Raw genomic sequence first — 19,694 nt, 5'->3', positions numbered from 1 at the left:
ATAAAACTTTACTAGTAATTTATATTCTTCTTATTATTATTATGCATTTCCAGCAATTAATTTATGCTTTTAACATCAATAACAGCAGAAAACTCATTTTCAAGTCGATTTTTTTTCCCTTTTCTTTTATTTTGATATCAGGACTCTGATACGAATCAAGGAAAAGAAAAACTTGTAGTTGGAAAAGCCTCTTAAGTAGTCTGGCTCCCAACATCTCCACTTCTTATATCGAACCGGAGCAACAAGTCCGGTTCGATCAGCTTTTACTTGATCGAACCAAGGTGGCTCCACTTTTGGTTCACAAATAACGATTTGAACTAGTCGGGTCTCCGGTCGCCATAGGTTAACATTTAGTTTAGTTGTTCTTGTTTCATTTTGTATGGATGTGTTTTAGCAACATGTGTTTTGTTTGGAAGGCTTTGAGGTCATCCTTCATTGCCATTTTCTTAATTTTTGATATTGTTTGATTGGTTTATTCATTGTAATGAAATTGGATAGATTATGAGGTTTAACTATACATTGATTGTGTTTATGCATGCTTAGTCTTAGCTATAGCTATCAAGATGTAATGTTTGAATAATAATTATGCCTTTAAAATAAATTGTTTCATTTACAATTTTTGGATGAATTTTTCAATTTTTATTTCAAATTATTTATGTTGATTGATGGCAGAGTAGAATGATAGATAACACAAATTTTAATATCATTTAATATAGAAAAATAATAATAACATAGAATACATTGAATTATTATTAAAGGTAAAAAAATTGAGAAATTTAATTTTTGAATTTTAAAATATATTTTAGGATTATAAATTTAATATATTTGCAGTTAATTCAAAGGTTTTGAGTTATTTATATTTTAAAATTTATTTTTCTGATAATGGAACAATTTAGAAATTTTCTATATTAATAATTAATTGACCAAATGAAATTGATAAAATAGTTTTAAGAAATGTTTTCTATTGATTAATATGTTATAGCTATATATAGAGAGATATGAACGAGGATAGTAATTTTTTATCTTAGTATTATATATTATATATACAATATTTGTTAGAGTTCAAGTAGCTAGAAATATTTATATTTTAGTATTAATTTATGGCATTTATTATACCTGATGTTGATCAAATAACTAAAGTATATAATTATATTATGGTTTCTAAAAAATAATATGATTTTCTTTTTCATCTAAGGTTTATTATTACTTTTTTTACACCCTTGAATAATAACTTTTTTTTCCATAGAAAAGATATTAAGGATAAAATTATTATTATAACTTTTTTTTACACCCTTGAATAATAACTTTTTTTTTCCATAGAAAAGATATTAATATGAAAGAGAACCTTAACGCAATGATAAAATTATTGTTATGTAATTTAGAAATTACGTGTTTCAAGTTTCAAAAATAATTTCTTATAAAACAGAATAAGATTGTATAATAGACTTTTTTTTAATTTCATATTGACGAAAATTTGATACATCAGCTATCTTTTTATTAAAAAGATATTGATCTCAAAAATTACTAAAACACATTAAGAAATAAAATACAAAATTTGAAAATGGAAATAAAGGGACTATTTTAATTATCAGACACAAGTAGCATTTTGCAATAAAAAAAGATGATGCTTATACAGCAACAAGACAACTCTACCTGTCCAAAGAAGATGTACAGTGGAAGCATCCAACAAAGGGCTACCCTTCATCATCAAATTATATTATTGACATAAAATGAAACACAGTAGCCAATCCGTTTCATTCTTACATGGGGAAAAGAAATAATTGTTACGGTCATGGACAGTTTTAAATACTAGCAATCAGATCTTTCATCAATCATCATGGATTTCTCACTTGCAATTCACATCCTGCTCTCGCTATGAAGCCGCCAAGGGGAGTGGTTGAGACCCATATGAACATAATCAAATCCACAGTTTGGTCAACTGAAAGATGAGCAAAAGGGGAAAAAACCGTTGCTAGCCTAGATTGCTATCGTCTTCTTTGATTCCACCAATCTGGGATCTTCAACCTCCTGCTCCGATGCACCGCGAGGTTGACCGCCGGAAGCTTATGACGCACCTGCCGCCATATCATGTTCACAGCATCTTCACTTTTTGTGGGGTACTGGAACTCATAGTGCCGGGAGATGCTCTTCAACTTCTTCCACATATCCATCCATTTCTCCTTCTGAACATTGCGGAGCTGATCGACCATGTAACCAGGCCGAAGGGCTTCTTCCACAGAGAAGAAAAGAGAGAATTCACTGTAATCAATCTCATCCTCGAATGGAAGCTCAATCCGATCGCTGACGATCACAGGGACGCAGTGACTTACGATGGCATCAAACAAACGGCACGAAGAGGGAGTGTCACCAGCAGGGTGCAGGCAAAATTTGGCTGACCGCATGCCTTTGGAGGACTGTTGCACCAGGAGCAAGTCAAATATAATTGGTTAGGGAGAAATTTATAAAGCTCTCTATGCCAGAAAGATAATATGATGATGACAATTTCAGACATGAGGGTTAAGGTTCATCTTGTGGTTAACAGGTAGAAGCCTGACAATGCATGGATGCATCTAGTTAAATTGAGAAGAGATCAAGGGGCATATATCCATCCAACAAATATTACTATCCTATAATTTTATGAAGAAGCCACTCGACAGATATTATGCATCTCTGAAACACTTTTGCTTCTCATGCCCAACTGGCTTACAAAGTCATGAAACATTCTAACTCATGGTTCACTTGACAAAAAAATGCAAATCATTCTCTATCTAGTTTCTTTATAAATGTCAATCCATTTCAATTTGTTTGATGAGATTATACTTATGCTGTACGACTTTGCTATTTCATAACAGAGATGAGTAATCTATCCACTAAACTAAACTCACTAAGCATAAAGGTTGACATAGACAATCAAAATTGTCAACCTACTATCATAAGCTTACAATGCAAATAGCTTATAGTGTAATAGAGGTTAGTACATTAGGACTTTAACAACAATATTAGTTAAGTAGATAGGAGACTAACATAGAGGTGAATTGACAGCAAAAAAGCACAAGTAACTAAAGAGATTATGGAGTCAGTATCTCACTGCTTTTATTCCTTCTCCAGAGGCCATGCTATTTTCATAGTGCACATCGGCATAGCCTTTGAGAATCTTTTTCAATTTGGACCGAACAATTCCTTCCTGTCAATTAGAAGGCCGTTATTTTAACAAAACTGAAGGGATAAAAAAATGGCATGACCATAAACCAGAAACATGGCGGACCAAAACTTAAGGATCACAGAACTTACATACATCTTTCCTAACAGTTCTTCCTCGAAAGAAAAGAAGAGTAGAACGAGATTCAAATGGATCAGGAAGATCATCATCTAGAAAAGAATCCACAACATGCACATAAGGTGCAACAACATCTTTGCTAAGGGAAGATAAATTCCTGGGATATCGTCCAAAATCTGCAACTACGAGAATGGATGCATTGACCTGATCCCGCAAAAATCTGAAAGCATTTGGGTGATGCATAGGAATTACATGGTCACGACCACCTGAGCGTTCCCAGAATTTGGATTTCTTTAAAATATCTAGGAGGTCAATCTGCAATCAAGAATCTTCAAAATGGTCACAAAAATTTTTACCAAAAGAATATTGTCATAATAGCGATAGAAGTTCATGCAAGATAGGCAATTGTTATTGATTAATAATTTTTCTGATTACTCAAACATTCTATATACAAAAAAACAGAGAAACAAAATTTACGAGATAAATGAAATGAATAGATAGCTTCAAGTGGATCTTAAAGGTGTAGGAAACATGCAATTTATAAGAACTGACTTCTACTCCTACATTAAGCTTCTAGGTAAGTTATTGAATTTATGGACAATTTGTAGAAAACACGGTAAAACAGGCAAATAAAATCTTGTGAAATAGCAAGTTAAAATTCATTCATCAGAATCTAATTCATCAAAATTTTCTACTACGCAAGGCTGCTGACTACTTAATTCATATTTAGATGTGCAACAACAAGATCACTGAAAGTTCCATAAATCAAAAGTAACCTCTTTGCTTTAGGCTTCCAGTTATTTATGTAACATATCATTGTGGTTATTCAAAAGGCAAATTTGCTTAAGTTAAACTATCTCATAGGTATTTCTAGAAAATTAAACAAAACTCAATACCAAAACTAAGCGCAATGATTTGAGATCCCATGCAGTGTTGGGCAGCACAAACTAAGCTCAATGTTTCAGTAAATTACCAGAACTCAATACTAATCCCTCCTATATTGTCTTTGTTGATCGTATCAATAACTAGTGTTGTGCCAACGTTATAGAGACTTTAGGACATGAAACATAAATCTTCATTAATCATTGAAGCTTATTTCTCTAAAATTCTAATTCAATTGATTATCTAATTGCGATGCTTTACTTAAAGTAAATAAGTAGAAGAACATTATAGAAGAAAGCCTTATATATATAATTGATATAGTATTGCTAAAAGCAGAATGATGCTGATGCTTTAAACTTTAAAATCTTTAGTCAAAATGATTATAATATTTTTTTAACTTATTGCTCCAAAAATTTTATTCAATTGATTTTTTAATTGCTATTAATTTATATCTAGAAGGAAAAAATCAGGTTGAAGAGGATTGTAGGATAAAACTCATTTGAATGCATTCTTACATGTTTGGACACATGTTGATCATGCCGAGTGTTGACACAGGGCAACACCAAAACTTGTACTATTCTAGTAAGAACTCAAAACTCTCTGACAAGGAATGTGTCAAAAACGAAAGATAAGGTCTAATTAATTCAACAAACTCCCTCAAGTTGTTCACGAGGTAAAAAAGATATCTTTTAGAGAGATAAGGTCTAATTAAATCAACAAATTCTATGTCAATTAATGAAATCTCACAATGCCAGATGTGAGACTTAAAATGTCCTATAGCCCAATTGAAATCCAAGAGTCTATTCTTTGAAGGGATCCAACACTCATAAAATTTCAGGCTCTACGCATATTCCTTGAGTGTCAAGTCTCCTACTTTTTGAAGAAACGTGACAATTTTTCTTAGGATTCAAGCATCATTGAAGAAGGTGGGGTGGGATGAGGATCCAACGGAGGAATAGTTTCAGAGAAAGTATCACGGGATTTTTACCTGTAGTTGTCGATCAATTTCCGTGTCCGGATCGGTCATATTATGCCCGTGAGTGTTGAAACTAAGTGACGAGAAGAAGGGCACAAAGAAGACATCCGCAGCCTCCCCGTCAGAAACCCTAACCGCCTCGGCGTGCCCGCCCGCGCTCCCGCCGGGCACAAGCGACGCCATCATCCAGTACTCCACGCTGTGCTGCCTCTTGAGTCCCGACGTGCGCGGCCACCGCGGAAACTCTGCGCCCGGATCGCCCGCTCCGCGCCCGAGCATCTCGATGTGGAAGCGAGGTGGGAGGTCGTACATGTAGACATTGAGCGGCGGAGTCCGTTCCCCGCCGCCGGTGCAGCGGGGAGAAGAGAAGGACGAGGCGAAGGAGGATAAGGGGGATCGGAGATCACTGGAGAGGAGGATGGAGAAGGAGAAGAGGATGAGGACGAAGGCGATGGAGGCGAGAAGCTTCTTTTCCACCATTGCAAATCTCCGCTCGCTCTCCACCGCGGTGGCTCTGCGGTGGAAGGGAAGGGATCTGGGAAACTCACGTGCGCTGCTTACTTCGAGAGTTCGAGTTCAAGATCAAGATCTTTCCTTATTAACTTAATAGACACGCAACTTCCTATATTTCAATAATCGAAGAGAACATTTCATTTGCCCCCAGTAATTTTGTTGGCTTTCAAATAATTCCTCAAACTTTTCAAAATTTTTATAATATAATACATTCAAAAGTAAGAGTGTGAAAAATAAATATGATTCGAATCAATAAAAAAATATTAAATCAAGGTTGAAAGTTTTAGGGTTCATGTTAGTTGGATTGGATCTGAAAATTTTTTTATCGGGATTCGATTAGGATTGACTCGGATTGATCTAAAGATGAATAAATTATTTTAGAATTAAATCAAATTTTGATTGAGATGCTTTTATATACATCATCAATAGAAATCACGAGGACGATCGTATGAGACCGTTGAATAGCAGATTTCATTTTTTTTTATTAAAGTATGATAATAATAAATTATTTTTAAAAATAATAAAATAGTATTTTTTTAATTAGAACAGTTGGATTATTCAAATTGATCAGGTTACTTGAATTCAAATTGGATTTCAATTGAGATTTTCTTATAATATTTATGCTTGGATCCAATCAAATTGACAAGCTAACTAATTTTTTTTTTAAAAAAAATGCTAAAATACAAATTTGTGTTTGAAAGTTGATCAGTAACGCATTGTGTTATTATTATTATTATATTATTATTATTATTATTATAAAAAATAAATAATTTCGATGAAATTTATGTATGGTTTTACGTTTTATAGTTAATGCACATTAAATTTAAATTTAAAAAGGACAAATATTCAGAAAGTAGTATTTTATAAAAGAGGTAATATCAATTTTGTCTAATTCAAATAAATAAATGACACGACGGTCATCATGTTGACTTTTCTTATGCTATTTTGTTTTTTTTAATGGGGCGCATCGGAGAAGCAGGTGACCCGCTGCCGTCTCTTGCGTGCCGCGGAGAGTAATATATAACACCGGCAGATGCCTCGCATTCCATTCGATTCTATTCGTCGTCTTTAGGGTTTCTTCCGCTTGCTCGAGATCTCATCTACCCTGGCGAGAGATGGCGTGGGGTTCGAGGGATGCGGCGGCGTTCAAGTGCTTGATCCTGCTCGCCCTCCTCTACGGGGCCTTGTCCTGCGTCGCCTACTGGATCATCCACATGAAGCACGTCAGCCCGCTGGGGGTCGATGCCCCCCTGGATCGGTTTTCGGAGGCGAGGGCCGTCGAGCATGTCCGGCGGCTGTCGGTCGATATTGACGGGCGACAGGTGGGTGGCCTCGGCTGAATTTGTTGGTTTCGCGTGGTAAACGAAATAGTTTCTTGATGAGATTTGGTTGGCAGGAAGGGCGGCCCGGATTGGAGGCGGCGGCGAAGTATATAAGGAAAGAGTTGGAGGCGGTGGCGGCCCGAGCCGGACCTGATTACAGGTGAATTGGTTTGGTTTGAGAATCAAAACTATTGTCTTCACTAAAAAATATCGCTGCTTGACGTTCTTGATGACTTGTTTTTTTTTTTTGTTTGGAATCTTTGCCTTCGCATCCTACCGTTATTAATCCAGCGTTATGTTGATTTTTCCTTTTTTTGCTTAGTATAAGTTATTTGGAATTGTTGCTTTTCAGTCTTTCTGCTCAGGATTCACCGGTATTATGGTTCTTCTTCTCTCACCCATTCCTTTAAACTTATCAGTGAGTTGACATGATCTGTATGGAAATTAATGTCTGTTTGTTCTAGTCTTCATATTAATAGAAGGCTTGTAAAACATAGGTTTGTTCAACAAAGGAAGACAATACAACTCACTGAAAGCTAAATTGTAGCCACAATATCATCCCGTTCCTGACTCCGATGGGAAAATAAACATCAAGAAGAGAAAATGAGGAATACAGGACCACTTTTTATCCCAATGCCCAATTATATCGTTAATGCTTGTTTTGACCACCACTATCCTAAAAGCTTGAGTTGATAATAAAGGAAATAGTTTTTGTATTTGATAAACCTCTTAATCTGATTTATAATCTAATATGGATACCTCTATTATTTAGACCTACTTAGAATTCAACCATGAGACAAGAGCAGAATCAAGAGAATAGTCCGGGAAATAATTGAGAAAAATCACGCAAAGGGTTTTAAACTCATGACCTTAACTTGAAGCTGTGGTTTAAGATTTGTATTATTATAATGATGAAAGATTATTTTTTTTAAAAAAGGAAAAGGCTGCCTTATGTATTCAAGGCACCGTATGACATCATGTTGGTAAAACCAAAAAGAGGATACATCTTCTACAATTCTTTCTTTTTGTCAGCAAGCTGTTTCTACACTTTTGTGCACTATTTTCAGTTAGATATTTATCATTTGATGCTTTAACAAAAAATCCAGTGTGCTATTTTCTTATCTGAGAGGTTGGACTAAATACTTGGAGATTTTCTTTTCTCCTAGTTGCTTCTCAGTTATTTCTGAGGTTTTAAGCATAATTATGAAGGTATAATCCTTCTTATATCACTTGAAATTTCCTCTAATTATGGGTCCACTACCTTAGGATTCATGCCCAATATAATGGAACAAGAATTACGAATCATGACCTAATCATAACTATTTGACATCAATGCAAGAAAACATTGGAAGACAATCCAAAACCACCTTAGAAAGCACATATTAGCTACCAATTATAGTATTTAGAAATCCTTATGGAGCTTATGTTACAAACTCAAACATTAGCACTATCCTCTGAAGTGTTGATCAATATTGGTTGGTATTGCCTAAATATATTCTTTTTGACGTCAACTAATACTGCATCATGCTATCATGAGTAGATATCATTTTTGCTACCTATGTCAACATAGTTTTGGTGGTATTGATTGAGATAGAGCTTGGCTTGACTGGTATTGCCCAAGATTGGAAGATTCCCTTCCAATGGCTTACCCTTCAATTTTGTGTTATGATTGTAAAAAGCAAAATCAATCATTGACAATAATAAGTTGTGACGTCGAAGTTAGAGAATCATGATGCATCTATATTTTGTTATTTAGTTGCAAATTGCAATTGTGTTAGTCAAAGTCTCACTCTCAACTTCAACTTTCAGTGGTTAACCATGATATATTTATGTATATGTGGAGAACCAATATCAATGCTAGATGTCTTGGAAGCCTTTTTTAATATAGGTTTCCTAAAATTATATGGTTAATTTTACTAAGATGCTACAAAAATCAATGCTCCTAGCAGAGATGATAGTGAGTTTGGTACATTAAGGTATGATCATTAGCTGATATGTTTCTTATATTTTTTTGTTCTAAAATTTTAATTTAATTGAATTTTTAATTGCTATTAACTTATATTTGAAGATAAACATGTTAAGTCAAAGGAGGCTGTACTATTAAAACTCTTATTTGAGTTTATCTTGGCATGCTTCTAAGAATGGCAAGTGTCGGCATGATACAGTGCCAAATTTTACCATCCGACTGAAGAGTGAAACATGCATAGAGTGATACTTAAACCTTGATTAGCACCATCAAGGAATAAATCAATAGTACGCTAGAACTCATCTAAAATGTGCAATGCAAAATATACTAGACATCACAATTCAGCAAGATTTGTTGGAGCTGATAAAACTAATCATTTTCAGAATTCCATGGTTTTATTTCTTGCAACTTGTGTCAACACCACTTTGATCATTTAAGATAACGTCACCACATATTAGACCTGAAGCTTTGAACATGCTATGCCAATAGCTGGTGTTTTTCTTATTTCTTTTTTTTTTGTTGCAAAAATTTGACAGCATGAAATGAAATATTTTCATCGATTATCTTTTGTACCACCTTCTCTTTTGTTTTCCTTTTTTATTTGACATGAGTGAATTATTGAGTCTCTTCCAGTACCATGTATATTTCACTACTGCTCGAAGTTTATTCTTTGTAAAACCTTCCACGTGGAGGATTATGAGGGTTTAACTTGCCTTATTATATAAACCAAAGAGTTGCAAAATTGGTAAATAGCAAATCTGAGTTCATTGACTCTAGTTGGATGTACATTGGTAGTAGGTTATTGATTTTTACCTGTAAGAAGATTTAGTTGGTGGTGAGTTTTAAGTTTTAACACCCACTTGTGAATAGATAAAACATTCATGCTTCATGCAGTGTTATCCAATTAATATGTAAAACTAATAGTTTTTAGTACAAGGATATTCATGCTATCTTTTATTGACAATGATGGTTGACTTAGAATCAGATACTCATGTTGACGTTATCAGGATTCTTCATGAATTAATTAATTGTAATACAAATAATGCTCATTTTGTTTTCTTATTGTTATGATGTTATCTACTTGTGTAGTGTAGATAAATCTATATCATGTATTGCATAATTTGGTGATGCTAGTTAATGATTTAACATCTGCAGAATAGAAGTTGATGAGTCACTTGTAAATGGTACTTTCAATATGTTATTTTTGCGCCATAGCATCTCACTTGGCTACAGGAATCATAAAAATATAGCTATGAGGTACATCCACTCTCTTTTTTTCATAGCTTAATAGTGATAAAATACTTTTCTTGTTGTTAATATGTCTTGTTTGTTTTTTATAAGTCTACCTTATTTTTCAAAAGGAGGGAATTCACTAGTAATTTATTTTGCTAGTAAGATGGAGGTGATAGAGATCCTAAGAGCTGGGAATTTGACAGTATATATGTGTTCATAATTTCATATGAAAAGTGGTGCATCAGATGTTAGTATTTACACAAATATTCTGTGACTTTTCCTGTAGTTGGTGTTAGTTGGCAAGATCCAAATTATTTAGGTTATAAAGCTTAACATCTGAACACTAGACCTGAATTGAATATTTTAAACCAAAAAAATGTCTCTCTTGAGTCAGATTTCTGGTTTTCATTAGTTAACTTGGTTATTTAGAATTTGTGCTTTGAAACAACTGGAATTTAGTTTAGTCAGATTGAGTCTTTTAGTGGTTCCTTTTGAGCATTTTTAAGGCTTTATGTGTAATTTTTTAGTTATGTTGGAAATTGTTCAGTCTTGCAATATCTTATAAAAATAGAAAAAACTTAAACCTGAACCGAGAATCAGTTCATGAAAAATTAAGAAGAAAAGCTTAGTTTATGGTTGAATTAGTTTGGTGGATTTGTGCCACTTTCTATTGGTATAGGTATCACTTCATGTTTTATTATGCATGTTCATACACAAACTGTAGTTCTATCCTATTGTAATAGGATCTTGTTGAGGCATCATACACTGTGAAGATTGATATAACATGTTAGATATTTTTATTATGATCCTAAAATTAACGAGGGGTTTGTATTGAATTTTTCAAATTCAATTATTGATAAAATATTATATATATATATATACTTTTTGGGTATGTGAACGTTGTAGGTTTATCTTCTAATTGAGTCACCAAAATTACAGGATCTCGTCAAAATTTTCAAATGACCATGATCCATCTGTTTTAATAAATGGACATTTTGATAGTCCCCTTGGCTCACCTGGTGCAGGTGACTGTGGTTCTTGTGTTGGTGAGTCTTGTTACATTGATTGCATACACTTTATGTGCTAAGTGTATTTTTATTTGTTCTTTAGTTGCTTAAAAGATGCTTCATATTGTTTTTCTCTGTAGCCTCAATGCTCGAGTTGGCACGAGTTATTGTTGATTCTAATTGGATTCCACCTCGACCTATTATCTTTCTTTTCAATGGTGCAGAAGAACTATTCCTTCTGGTGAGAAACTAGAAACATTTGACATGTTTGATTAATTTGCTTATGGTGCATTTGGTTTAGAGTATAAAATTGATAAGGAATAGAATATAAATATCTAGGGAATGAAATTGAAGGAATATAATAAGAATATTTATTTATTATTTTAGTTCATAGAATCCAATAGATGTTTCATTTGAATTTTTATGTTTGATTTATAGAAATGTAATTAATAAATAAGGAGTATTTTTTATAATAATAAAATATCCCTATGTGAAATAATTTGTCAAGATTATCTAACTTACAAGATTTGTTCTGTTAAATCGACTTGCCAAGTTTAACCAACTAGTCTAGTCTTACCTACTGTTATGGTTCAATTGACCCACTCCATCAGATCACTGGGCTGACCAACACTTGTGTTAGGTCAGCTTGTTTGCCCACCATGCTTGTTCAGTCTGAATGGACCAATCAATCCATTTATCCCGGTTGATCCACTTGGCTCTCTTTGTTTATTCATTATAAATATATATATATATATATATATATATATATATATATAATAATTTGAAGGATTAAATACATTCCGTAAGGAATCACAATCAATATGAATTTTATGTTCCTAGATTTTTTTGTAACTATGTATAGTTATTCAGTGGGAAGTTATAGGAAATACAGTAGCTATTTCCGATGAACTGAATGCATCACTAGCGTTTGAATTTCTTTTCCAAAACTAGTGGTGTAGTATTTGCATTTTTGGTTGTATTTAAAATGGTGGAAGTCATTATGTAACAAGTTTCTGGTAATCCATTTTCAATTAAGCAAATTTACCTTTTTCATGGTTACCTTCTCTAAATGAACTGTATCCTACCTTATTAAAGGAACTATAGTGAACCTAGATATAATGTACTTAAAGTTATTGCGCTTGATGAATTTCTGTGGTAATTTGTTGTATTTACACTAGCAATGATTTTTTATGCCATAATTGACACTATCATTCTTTTTTGTCTTGGCTGCATATTTCACCGTGATTTAAGTAATCTTTCAATACAAAAATACATACTTTCTTTATATCATATTTTTGGGTTAATTGTTAAATGTAGCTCTATATCTAGCATGTTTAACTAATTGAGCCTAGCTTTCATTTTCCTGACAAATCTCACTTATTTTTTTTTAATAATATAGCCTATCGTCATCCGTATCACTTGGCACCAAGACTCTTTGCACTTCTAAGTTGGAGCCTTGATATTGGTTCCATCCAACTTATTACATGAATTGGAGATTGGAGACTAAGACATGATGGTAATAAGTGAAAACATATTACTCATACACAAGCCAAACAAAATTAAAGTCAATACAACACAACTGATGAACCCTTAGACCTTATATTAACAAAATTCTAAAGTTGGAGTACACGGGTGGGAGTCCTTCGACCTCAAAACACTATGACTAATAAAAATAGATACTCAAGGTTCTGGCTATAAGATGCACAAATCTATCCTTTGCTAAAAGTGACAAATTGAGAGTAAGATGCTTTCTTTTAAGTCTTCATTTGAGAGGAATAGTACGACTCGACTCTTTGATGGATGCAGTAGAATGAGAATGTGATATTTTCTGTGTGCTCGTTTACTTGTTTCTAAGCAATGCTTATGCAAGATGCAAATAAAATAGAGTCAATTTTTGAAGGAGGATGAGAAATCAGGAGGTGAAGAAATCTCTCTCTCCATAGATCCAGATCTGTAGCTACTAGACATGGTGAAATAGTCAGATACACGTCAAATACAAGAGTAAGATGAGTAGCTATAATGATTTAAATTTGAATGCCTTCAGTAATCTTGGAAAAAATCTAAGCTGATGACATTGAGATCAGCAAGGCCATATACCAAACAGAGGCAAGCTTCACAGGATATTGGAATTTGTTGAAGGGCCTCCTTCTCTTCGGATTACCTTTTAATATATATTATTGATAAATATAAATATTATAATAAACCCCTCACCTTTTATATATTTGCATTATTCATTATAAGATTCAAATATACTATAGAAATATATTCATTTGATACAACCTACAATACTTATGTGGAGATAGTCGAGAAGTCTACGGAATGATGCCATATAGGGATAATTCTCAGAATAATCTTGAAAAGTCTATGTCATTGGAATGACACGGGAGAGGAGAGAATAGATTCGTTTTGGAATGTCTGTGGATGCACAAGGAGATGAGGAAAAATTCTTCTTGAAATTTTTGCAGAATGACACACAAAAAGAGGAGAGATGAGATTCATATGACATGCAGAGAGAGGAGAGATGCATGTTGATGATGCACAGAATGATCTAATACGGAGGCTTAATCAAAAGATGATGATGTGTGGAATGGTCTTGTATGGAGGTTCAGTTAAAGATGATGATGCATAGATAAGCTCATGTGGAAACTCAACACACAACATTGATGTGTGGAATGACAACCGCAGGAACAAAGGACGATGATGAATATGAGATTTAGAGACTTGACAAAGAATTGCCAATCCAAGGGATTGTTGAATTGGCGTATAAACAACTGATAGCAAGCAACAACAATGATTGTTGTTCAGATGCCTAAAAGAAACTAGAAGAACAACACATGATGGAGATCATGGTATGCAATTTCAAGCCATGCTGATCGGCACGGGCTGAATTTACTATTTTGCCCGCTGATTGGCACGAGTTCGTAGCGGCCTCGCGATAGTGTGGAGGTAGTCACGACCCTTTGCGACCTCGTGGCGGCTTGGTGTGGTTGCAAAAGCAACCGCGACCCTTGCTACCTCGCGAGGTTGCAGAGGCAGCCGCAACCTTCCTTGTAGTCTTGGAAGTAGCCATGACCCTCTACGACCTCATGGCGGTCTCATGAGGTTGTGAAGGCAGCAACGTTAATTTCTTTCAATAATAAATTTTTTCGTATCTTATTCTTTTACATCTCTTTTTTTCCCCTTTCGTTAATTCTTTTCCTTCTACATCATTATTTTTTCTTCTTCCTTGTTAATGTTTTTCTTCATTCATTCATGAGGGTAAACAGAGATAAAACCCTCTTTACCTCTTTAAAGATTTAATTTTTTCCCTCTATCATGAGGAAATAGATTCTTACAAAAAATTAAATATAATATAATTTCTAATCTTAATATACTACTATGAATTAAATTATTACATATAAATTTAATTTTAAACTAATCAAAATAAATCCAAATTAATATACTTAACTACTTAATCCTTCCATATTTATAACAATTAAATATTAATAAAAATATCTTTTAATTAATATATCTATATTTTAAAAATATTAAAACTATATCGACATGACACGATATGATACCAAAATAATATCGTTCCGGTCATAAATTAAAACTTCAACACGATTCAAAATTTTAAACCTTGGTGCAGATATCCTATTTTAGGAGGAATAGTTTTGAAGATCTGCAGACCAAAAATAGTAATACAACAAAGGTGAGAGAGGAAAATGATTCGGCTACTAAGACAACCATAAAGGGAAGGGTTCTAGTAAAAGGTGATCTCCCTAGTACCAGAAGGCCAATTCCATTAGTCGATGGGCAAGATGATTTTCATGGTGGTGAAGTAGTTAAAGAGAGTACCTTTTAGATCAAAGGGGATGCATAGATTGAGAGTCATGCAAGTGTGTGGATGGACACATAGATGAAAGTGGCAATAGAAGTTCGAATGCACAAAGGCACACAAAAGTGCGCGGATGGGTACACAGACAAAAGTGAGGACACGAAGGAAACGATGAATGGATAGACGCATGTGTAGTGCATGTGGATGGAGGCGAAGCGTAGACAATTGTGTGTGGGCAAAGATCGAGTAGCTCATAGGTACGTACTCACATAGAGACACACGTATCGTCATGTCACATGTGCGGGCTGAGCCACTATGAACAACATTAGATACCGTGCTATTGGTGCTAGAGGATGTCACGAGCAACAATGGAGGCCCTTACGATTAACATTGGAGGATCTTGCAGTGTAAAGGAGCATGCGAGTGGAGGTATTACAAGCGACATTGCCACAAAGAGGATCGCCGAGAGAAAATAGATAAGACGATGCACTTGAAGGATTGACATAGAGAGGATTGGGAGGAGGAGGTGGCTTATAACAAGCTAAGAGGAAAAGTTGATTCTTCATTCTCAAATTTCTACCTTTATATAAATATTATTGATAAATATGAATATCATAATAAAACTCTTACCTATTATACATTTGTATAATAGTCCATAACAAGATCCATTCTCCCTTCAAGTAGAATGCCATGGTCTTTAAATTAGGAAGATGGAGAGCTCATAGCCTAATATGAAGGAAGGATCAAGAGCATGAAGTTGGTAGATTGATGTCGCCCAAGGCTACAGATCGATATTGTCAGGCTGAGGAATTATGATGCCTTCTTGTTTGTTGATCAATGTCCAACAATTGGCATTGCTTGCATCACAAGAGATAGTGAAGGAGACATCAACACCACTAGTGGTGGGAGGGAGTGCTTGCATAATGCTTATAAGCAATGGATGCAAATGCCTCCTCATGCTCTTCACAGAGGTGTACATGTTGCATAAGCAAGCTCATAATGTGTTACTCGGACTCTAGTATGAGTATTTGACATGGGTATGGTTTCAAGCGTTACTCGGACTCTAGTATGAGTATTTGACATGGGTATGGTTTCAAGCGTTTGACATGCTTGTTTTTAGAATATGTTTGAGTGTCAAGTATCCAACACGAGAGTCCATGGAAAGGCAAGTGATATCCATTGAAAGGTTGTGTTGAGAAAACATCGTGTGTAGGACTTGGAAGGCTCGCATATAGCATGTTGCAATGAGGCATTGTGTTCTGAGGAGATTGGTTGCACGGATGAGGGCGTTGTGGTGTCAACCCATAGGCATGTAATAACAACGGTGCGAGGGAGAAAATTGTTGGATTAGGAGAGATCACGGAGGGGGCAACCTCTCCCTAAGGGGATCACTCATTTAAACCGTAACCCTAAAAAGGAGGCTCTATATTATGGAAAATTTTCAGAAAAGAATATACAGTATTGCTTTATTATATTCATAGAAGACGCCATTGGATTCTAGACATGACCATAATTCTAAAACATTCATGTGGGATTGAGCCCACTACATAATACCTATTAACCTAATAGTCTTAATTGAAATGACAAAAGGTAAAGATAAATATAAATTCATTGAAACTAGAATTGTAGTTAAACCAAACTTAACCTGGTATGGTGGTTCATTCGGTAGTGCTTTCTGATTAAAACAAAAAAGTGATCCATTTTTTGCCATCATCAATGTGAAGATAAGTTTCGAGATGAGGACCTGAGGCTTGGAAGCAACTTCACCTCTCTTAGCTGGATTCCTCTATTCTTTTTTACAGTAACCTGATGTATGAAGCTGATCCCTTGTTTTCGGATATGTTTCTTTAACCTTGTACAAAACACCTCTATACTTTATAGTTCCCCGGTTTGTCTAAGTTGGTCTGACTTATAATAATTTTCATATAATGTCCAGGGTTCTCATGGCTTTGTCAAGACACACAAGTGGAGCAACACAGTTGGGGCTTTTGTGAATATTGAAGCATCTGGAACTGGTGGTTTTGGTACGACGGTACTCTTGGTTGATTCTGGTTTCTGTTTTGATTAAATATTAATGTCTAGTTATGCCCCTTTTCTTTCATCAAAACAATTTTGATTCAAAACTTATGGGAAATGAAAGTGAGGTCTAGACTTATAACCTTCTTTCAGAAAATTCATTTAGGAGATAGTACCTGATCGTGAAGAGAATTTTGATTGAATTTATGGTGTTTCACAAAGATCAAGAACACATGCTAAAGTTCTAACTCAGTCATCTAAGATGCTTTAATCTTTCAATAAACACTACTTTAGTTGAGACCTAATACTAACCAGATGCTTTTTCTATTAATCTTTTTGAGAAAGGGAAAGGAAAAAAAAATTCTATGCAAAGAGATTGAAGAATGGAAAGTACAGGGTGATATTTACAATCAAAGAGAGGGAAGTGGTGCACTGGAGAAGTAAAGAAAGAATAAATGCCTTCAAAAAAATTAGTCTCTCCAAAGTGCTGACATCTCAATGACTCAATTAGCTACTTAAAGACTTGGTGAAGATCTCTTGCAAGGCTAGCAAATATGCAATTGTTTTTTAACCCCAAAATGCAGTTGTTTCTGTCAATTTGGTTGTCCAAATTCTGCCAGGTTCAATGTCTCTGGTGATCTTAATTTCAAGTTGTTTCTCAAGGAGGTGCTTTTGCTAACTGACAATAAAGAGAAGTCAATCTTCATTATCCTCTTGAAGCAAACAAAGTATATTAAGGATCCTTCGTGATTTGAATTTCGTGTAGGACCCCCTATGTAGTTTACTTTTGGGAGATATCCATGCAGGTGGAAGTACCTTCTGTGGGGCTTTGCTTGTCTAAAGAGGCTTTGCTGTTGAACATGAGTGTCTCTAGAGACAATGGTTTTAACCAAGAATTTTCCTGAGCAGTTCAGGGACCAGGAGGACTTCTCTTGCTTTGTTGAGTTTTGTTATCCATAAAGTTTTCATGAATTGATGCTTAAGCCAATTACAAGAATATGCTAAGAGCATGTGTAGCTTGTGGATCTAATCTTTCTCATCCTGAAAGAATAGATATAGTTTGTTTCCATATTGCATGGCCGTGATTCAATTTTAAGTAAAAAATTTTCCACCCCATAGGTCAAGCACATTTGTTGGTGTCATTGGATAGTGCTATGGAGATTGTACCCCAGGGGAATCCTGTATCACCACTTGAACAATTTGCTCTTGAAAAAGTTTCTGCGCCTGCTACTGAGGTGAACTAAAGCTCCTGTATCGTGACCTGAGATTTCCACATTTCTCCGTAACCTGTGGCCTCTGTGCATGCTTTTAGTGGTTCCCCAATCATCAGCAGAAATATGATTCGGGAACAAGACACGATGGGTGTTAAGAAATCATCAAGGAATCTGAATCTGACATTGAGATGGCTTTAGCATGTACTAGAGATGTAATGGTCTAGCAATACCAAGGTTGATATTTCAAATGTTTTTCCCATCCCAAAGCCTGATGTTGTAGTTGTTTATATAAATCTTTTCTTCATCCCAAAACCTTTTCAGAATTCATAAAAAAAGTTATAGGTTTGTCTAATTGGAGGATAGCTGATGTAGTCTCCTCCAAAATGAATGAGGATTCCAGGTGGGCATTGAGAGCTTAGTTGTGGCAGTAAGAATATCCCATTTGAGAACCGTCATTGGAATGGGTGACATGCCCTAATTTAAGTGGTTTCAAAATGCCAAGGCAATTTGTCATATATAAGTGGTGTACCCCATGGAAGGAACTGATTCAGTTGTTGTTATTTAGAATTACTTAAAGTTCTATCACTCAGATAAACTATGCTTTAAGGATATGGCTCTGCTTTTACTTGCAACCAGCAAGGAAGCTTAAAATATCCATCCTTTTGAAAATTTATTATAATATAAACCCTTTTTTTATCTTTTAAGACATGGTACATCATCAGTTATATTTTATTTTTACTGCTTATTCAGCATTTATGGTTGCACACAGTTTCAGAGTCATTTATCTAGTAGCATCCACCAAATTACCAAATTGTTAGTGTTTTGAATAGTCCAACTGCATTTATCTGTATGTGGCTAGTTGAGCATGTTGCCATTCAAAACTCTAATTCAATCAATTGAATTATTCCTAATATTAGAGTGGTCGGGCAGTTTTAAATTTTACTTAGTTGAGTTAAATGATTTTGCATTGATACCTCCTACCTTTATGGCTCATGTAGTAAGATAGAGTTTCTAGTTTCGAGAGAATCATATCGTCAAGTTCTTCAACTGCATATCTGAGCTTCCCAAAATGCAACATAATGTACTGAGAAGTTGGACAAATTTATGGTGAAGTTTGGTTCCATTTGGAGTCTCTAGTTCTTAGTTGCGCAAGAATTATCAAGACACGAAGTTTGACAATTTTCTTTGATATGGGAATTACTGATATAGTATTAACTTGTATGATAGATGACATAAGAAGTTCTCAGACTCTAAACTAACCATCCATTTGATGTCAACATATTTTTTGATGAATTTGGACGTTTTTGGAGTTGCTTTGTTGATTTATTCCCTATCAAACAGATTTGGTTTGTCAATCGGGACCTGGATCCTGGCCTTCTTATATTTATGCCCAATCGGCAAAATATCCAATGGCAACGAGTGTAGCACAGGTAATACTGTCTTCTTTACATAGTGTATCCTGGCCTTTGTA

At 34.7% G+C, this 19,694-nt stretch overlaps 2 protein-coding genes across 2 annotated transcripts in view; one reads left to right on the top strand and one right to left on the bottom strand.

The window, feature by feature from the left end:
* Positions 1–1,591: 1,591 nt before the first annotated feature.
* LOC141813771 (putative arabinosyltransferase ARAD1) lies at positions 1,592–5,696 on the bottom strand. The gene is made up of 4 exons (XM_074701754.1): positions 5,148–5,696; positions 3,296–3,592; positions 3,089–3,184; positions 1,592–2,414 (listed from the first exon to the last, which is right to left on the bottom strand). The coding sequence occupies exons 1-4, from the start codon at positions 5,613–5,615 to the stop codon at positions 1,986–1,988; spliced, it is 1,290 nt and encodes a 429-aa protein (XP_074557855.1). The 5' UTR covers positions 5,616–5,696; the 3' UTR covers positions 1,592–1,985.
* A 1,026-nt stretch (positions 5,697–6,722) lies between these two features.
* LOC141813432 (uncharacterized) overlaps positions 6,723–19,694 on the top strand; it is a 30,361-nt gene continuing 17,389 nt past the window's right edge. The window contains exons 1-7 of the mRNA XM_074701401.1: positions 6,723–6,970; positions 7,045–7,130; positions 10,092–10,193; positions 11,109–11,215; positions 11,317–11,417; positions 16,930–17,017; positions 19,565–19,653. Of these exons, the coding sequence (XP_074557502.1) occupies positions 6,764–6,970; positions 7,045–7,130; positions 10,092–10,193; positions 11,109–11,215; positions 11,317–11,417; positions 16,930–17,017; positions 19,565–19,653 (780 nt within the window). The 5' untranslated portion in view covers positions 6,723–6,763. The remainder of the gene's footprint in view (positions 6,971–7,044; positions 7,131–10,091; positions 10,194–11,108; positions 11,216–11,316; positions 11,418–16,929; positions 17,018–19,564; positions 19,654–19,694) is intronic.

The sequence above is a fragment of the Curcuma longa genome, chromosome 20 (genome assembly GCF_044706935.1).
Source record: "Curcuma longa cultivar G26 ecotype Majalengka, Jawa Barat chromosome 20, ITB_CL_G26_1.1, whole genome shotgun sequence".
Classification (NCBI taxonomy): Eukaryota; Viridiplantae; Streptophyta; class Magnoliopsida; order Zingiberales; family Zingiberaceae; genus Curcuma; species Curcuma longa.
This window is presented reverse-complemented; position numbering and strand designations above follow the sequence as displayed.

Coding starts and splice junctions, on each gene's coding strand:
- LOC141813771 (XM_074701754.1), bottom strand. CDS start 5,615: ATGGTGGAAAAGAAGCTTCTCGCCTCCATCGCCTTCGTCCTCATCCTC. Junction 3,185..3,295: donor GAAGAACTGTTAGGAAAGAT/GTATGTAAGTTC, acceptor TCTAATTGACAG/GAAGGAATTGTTCGGTCCAA. Junction 2,415..3,088: donor CTGGAGAAGGAATAAAAGCA/GTGAGATACTGA, acceptor CTGGTGCAACAG/TCCTCCAAAGGCATGCGGTC.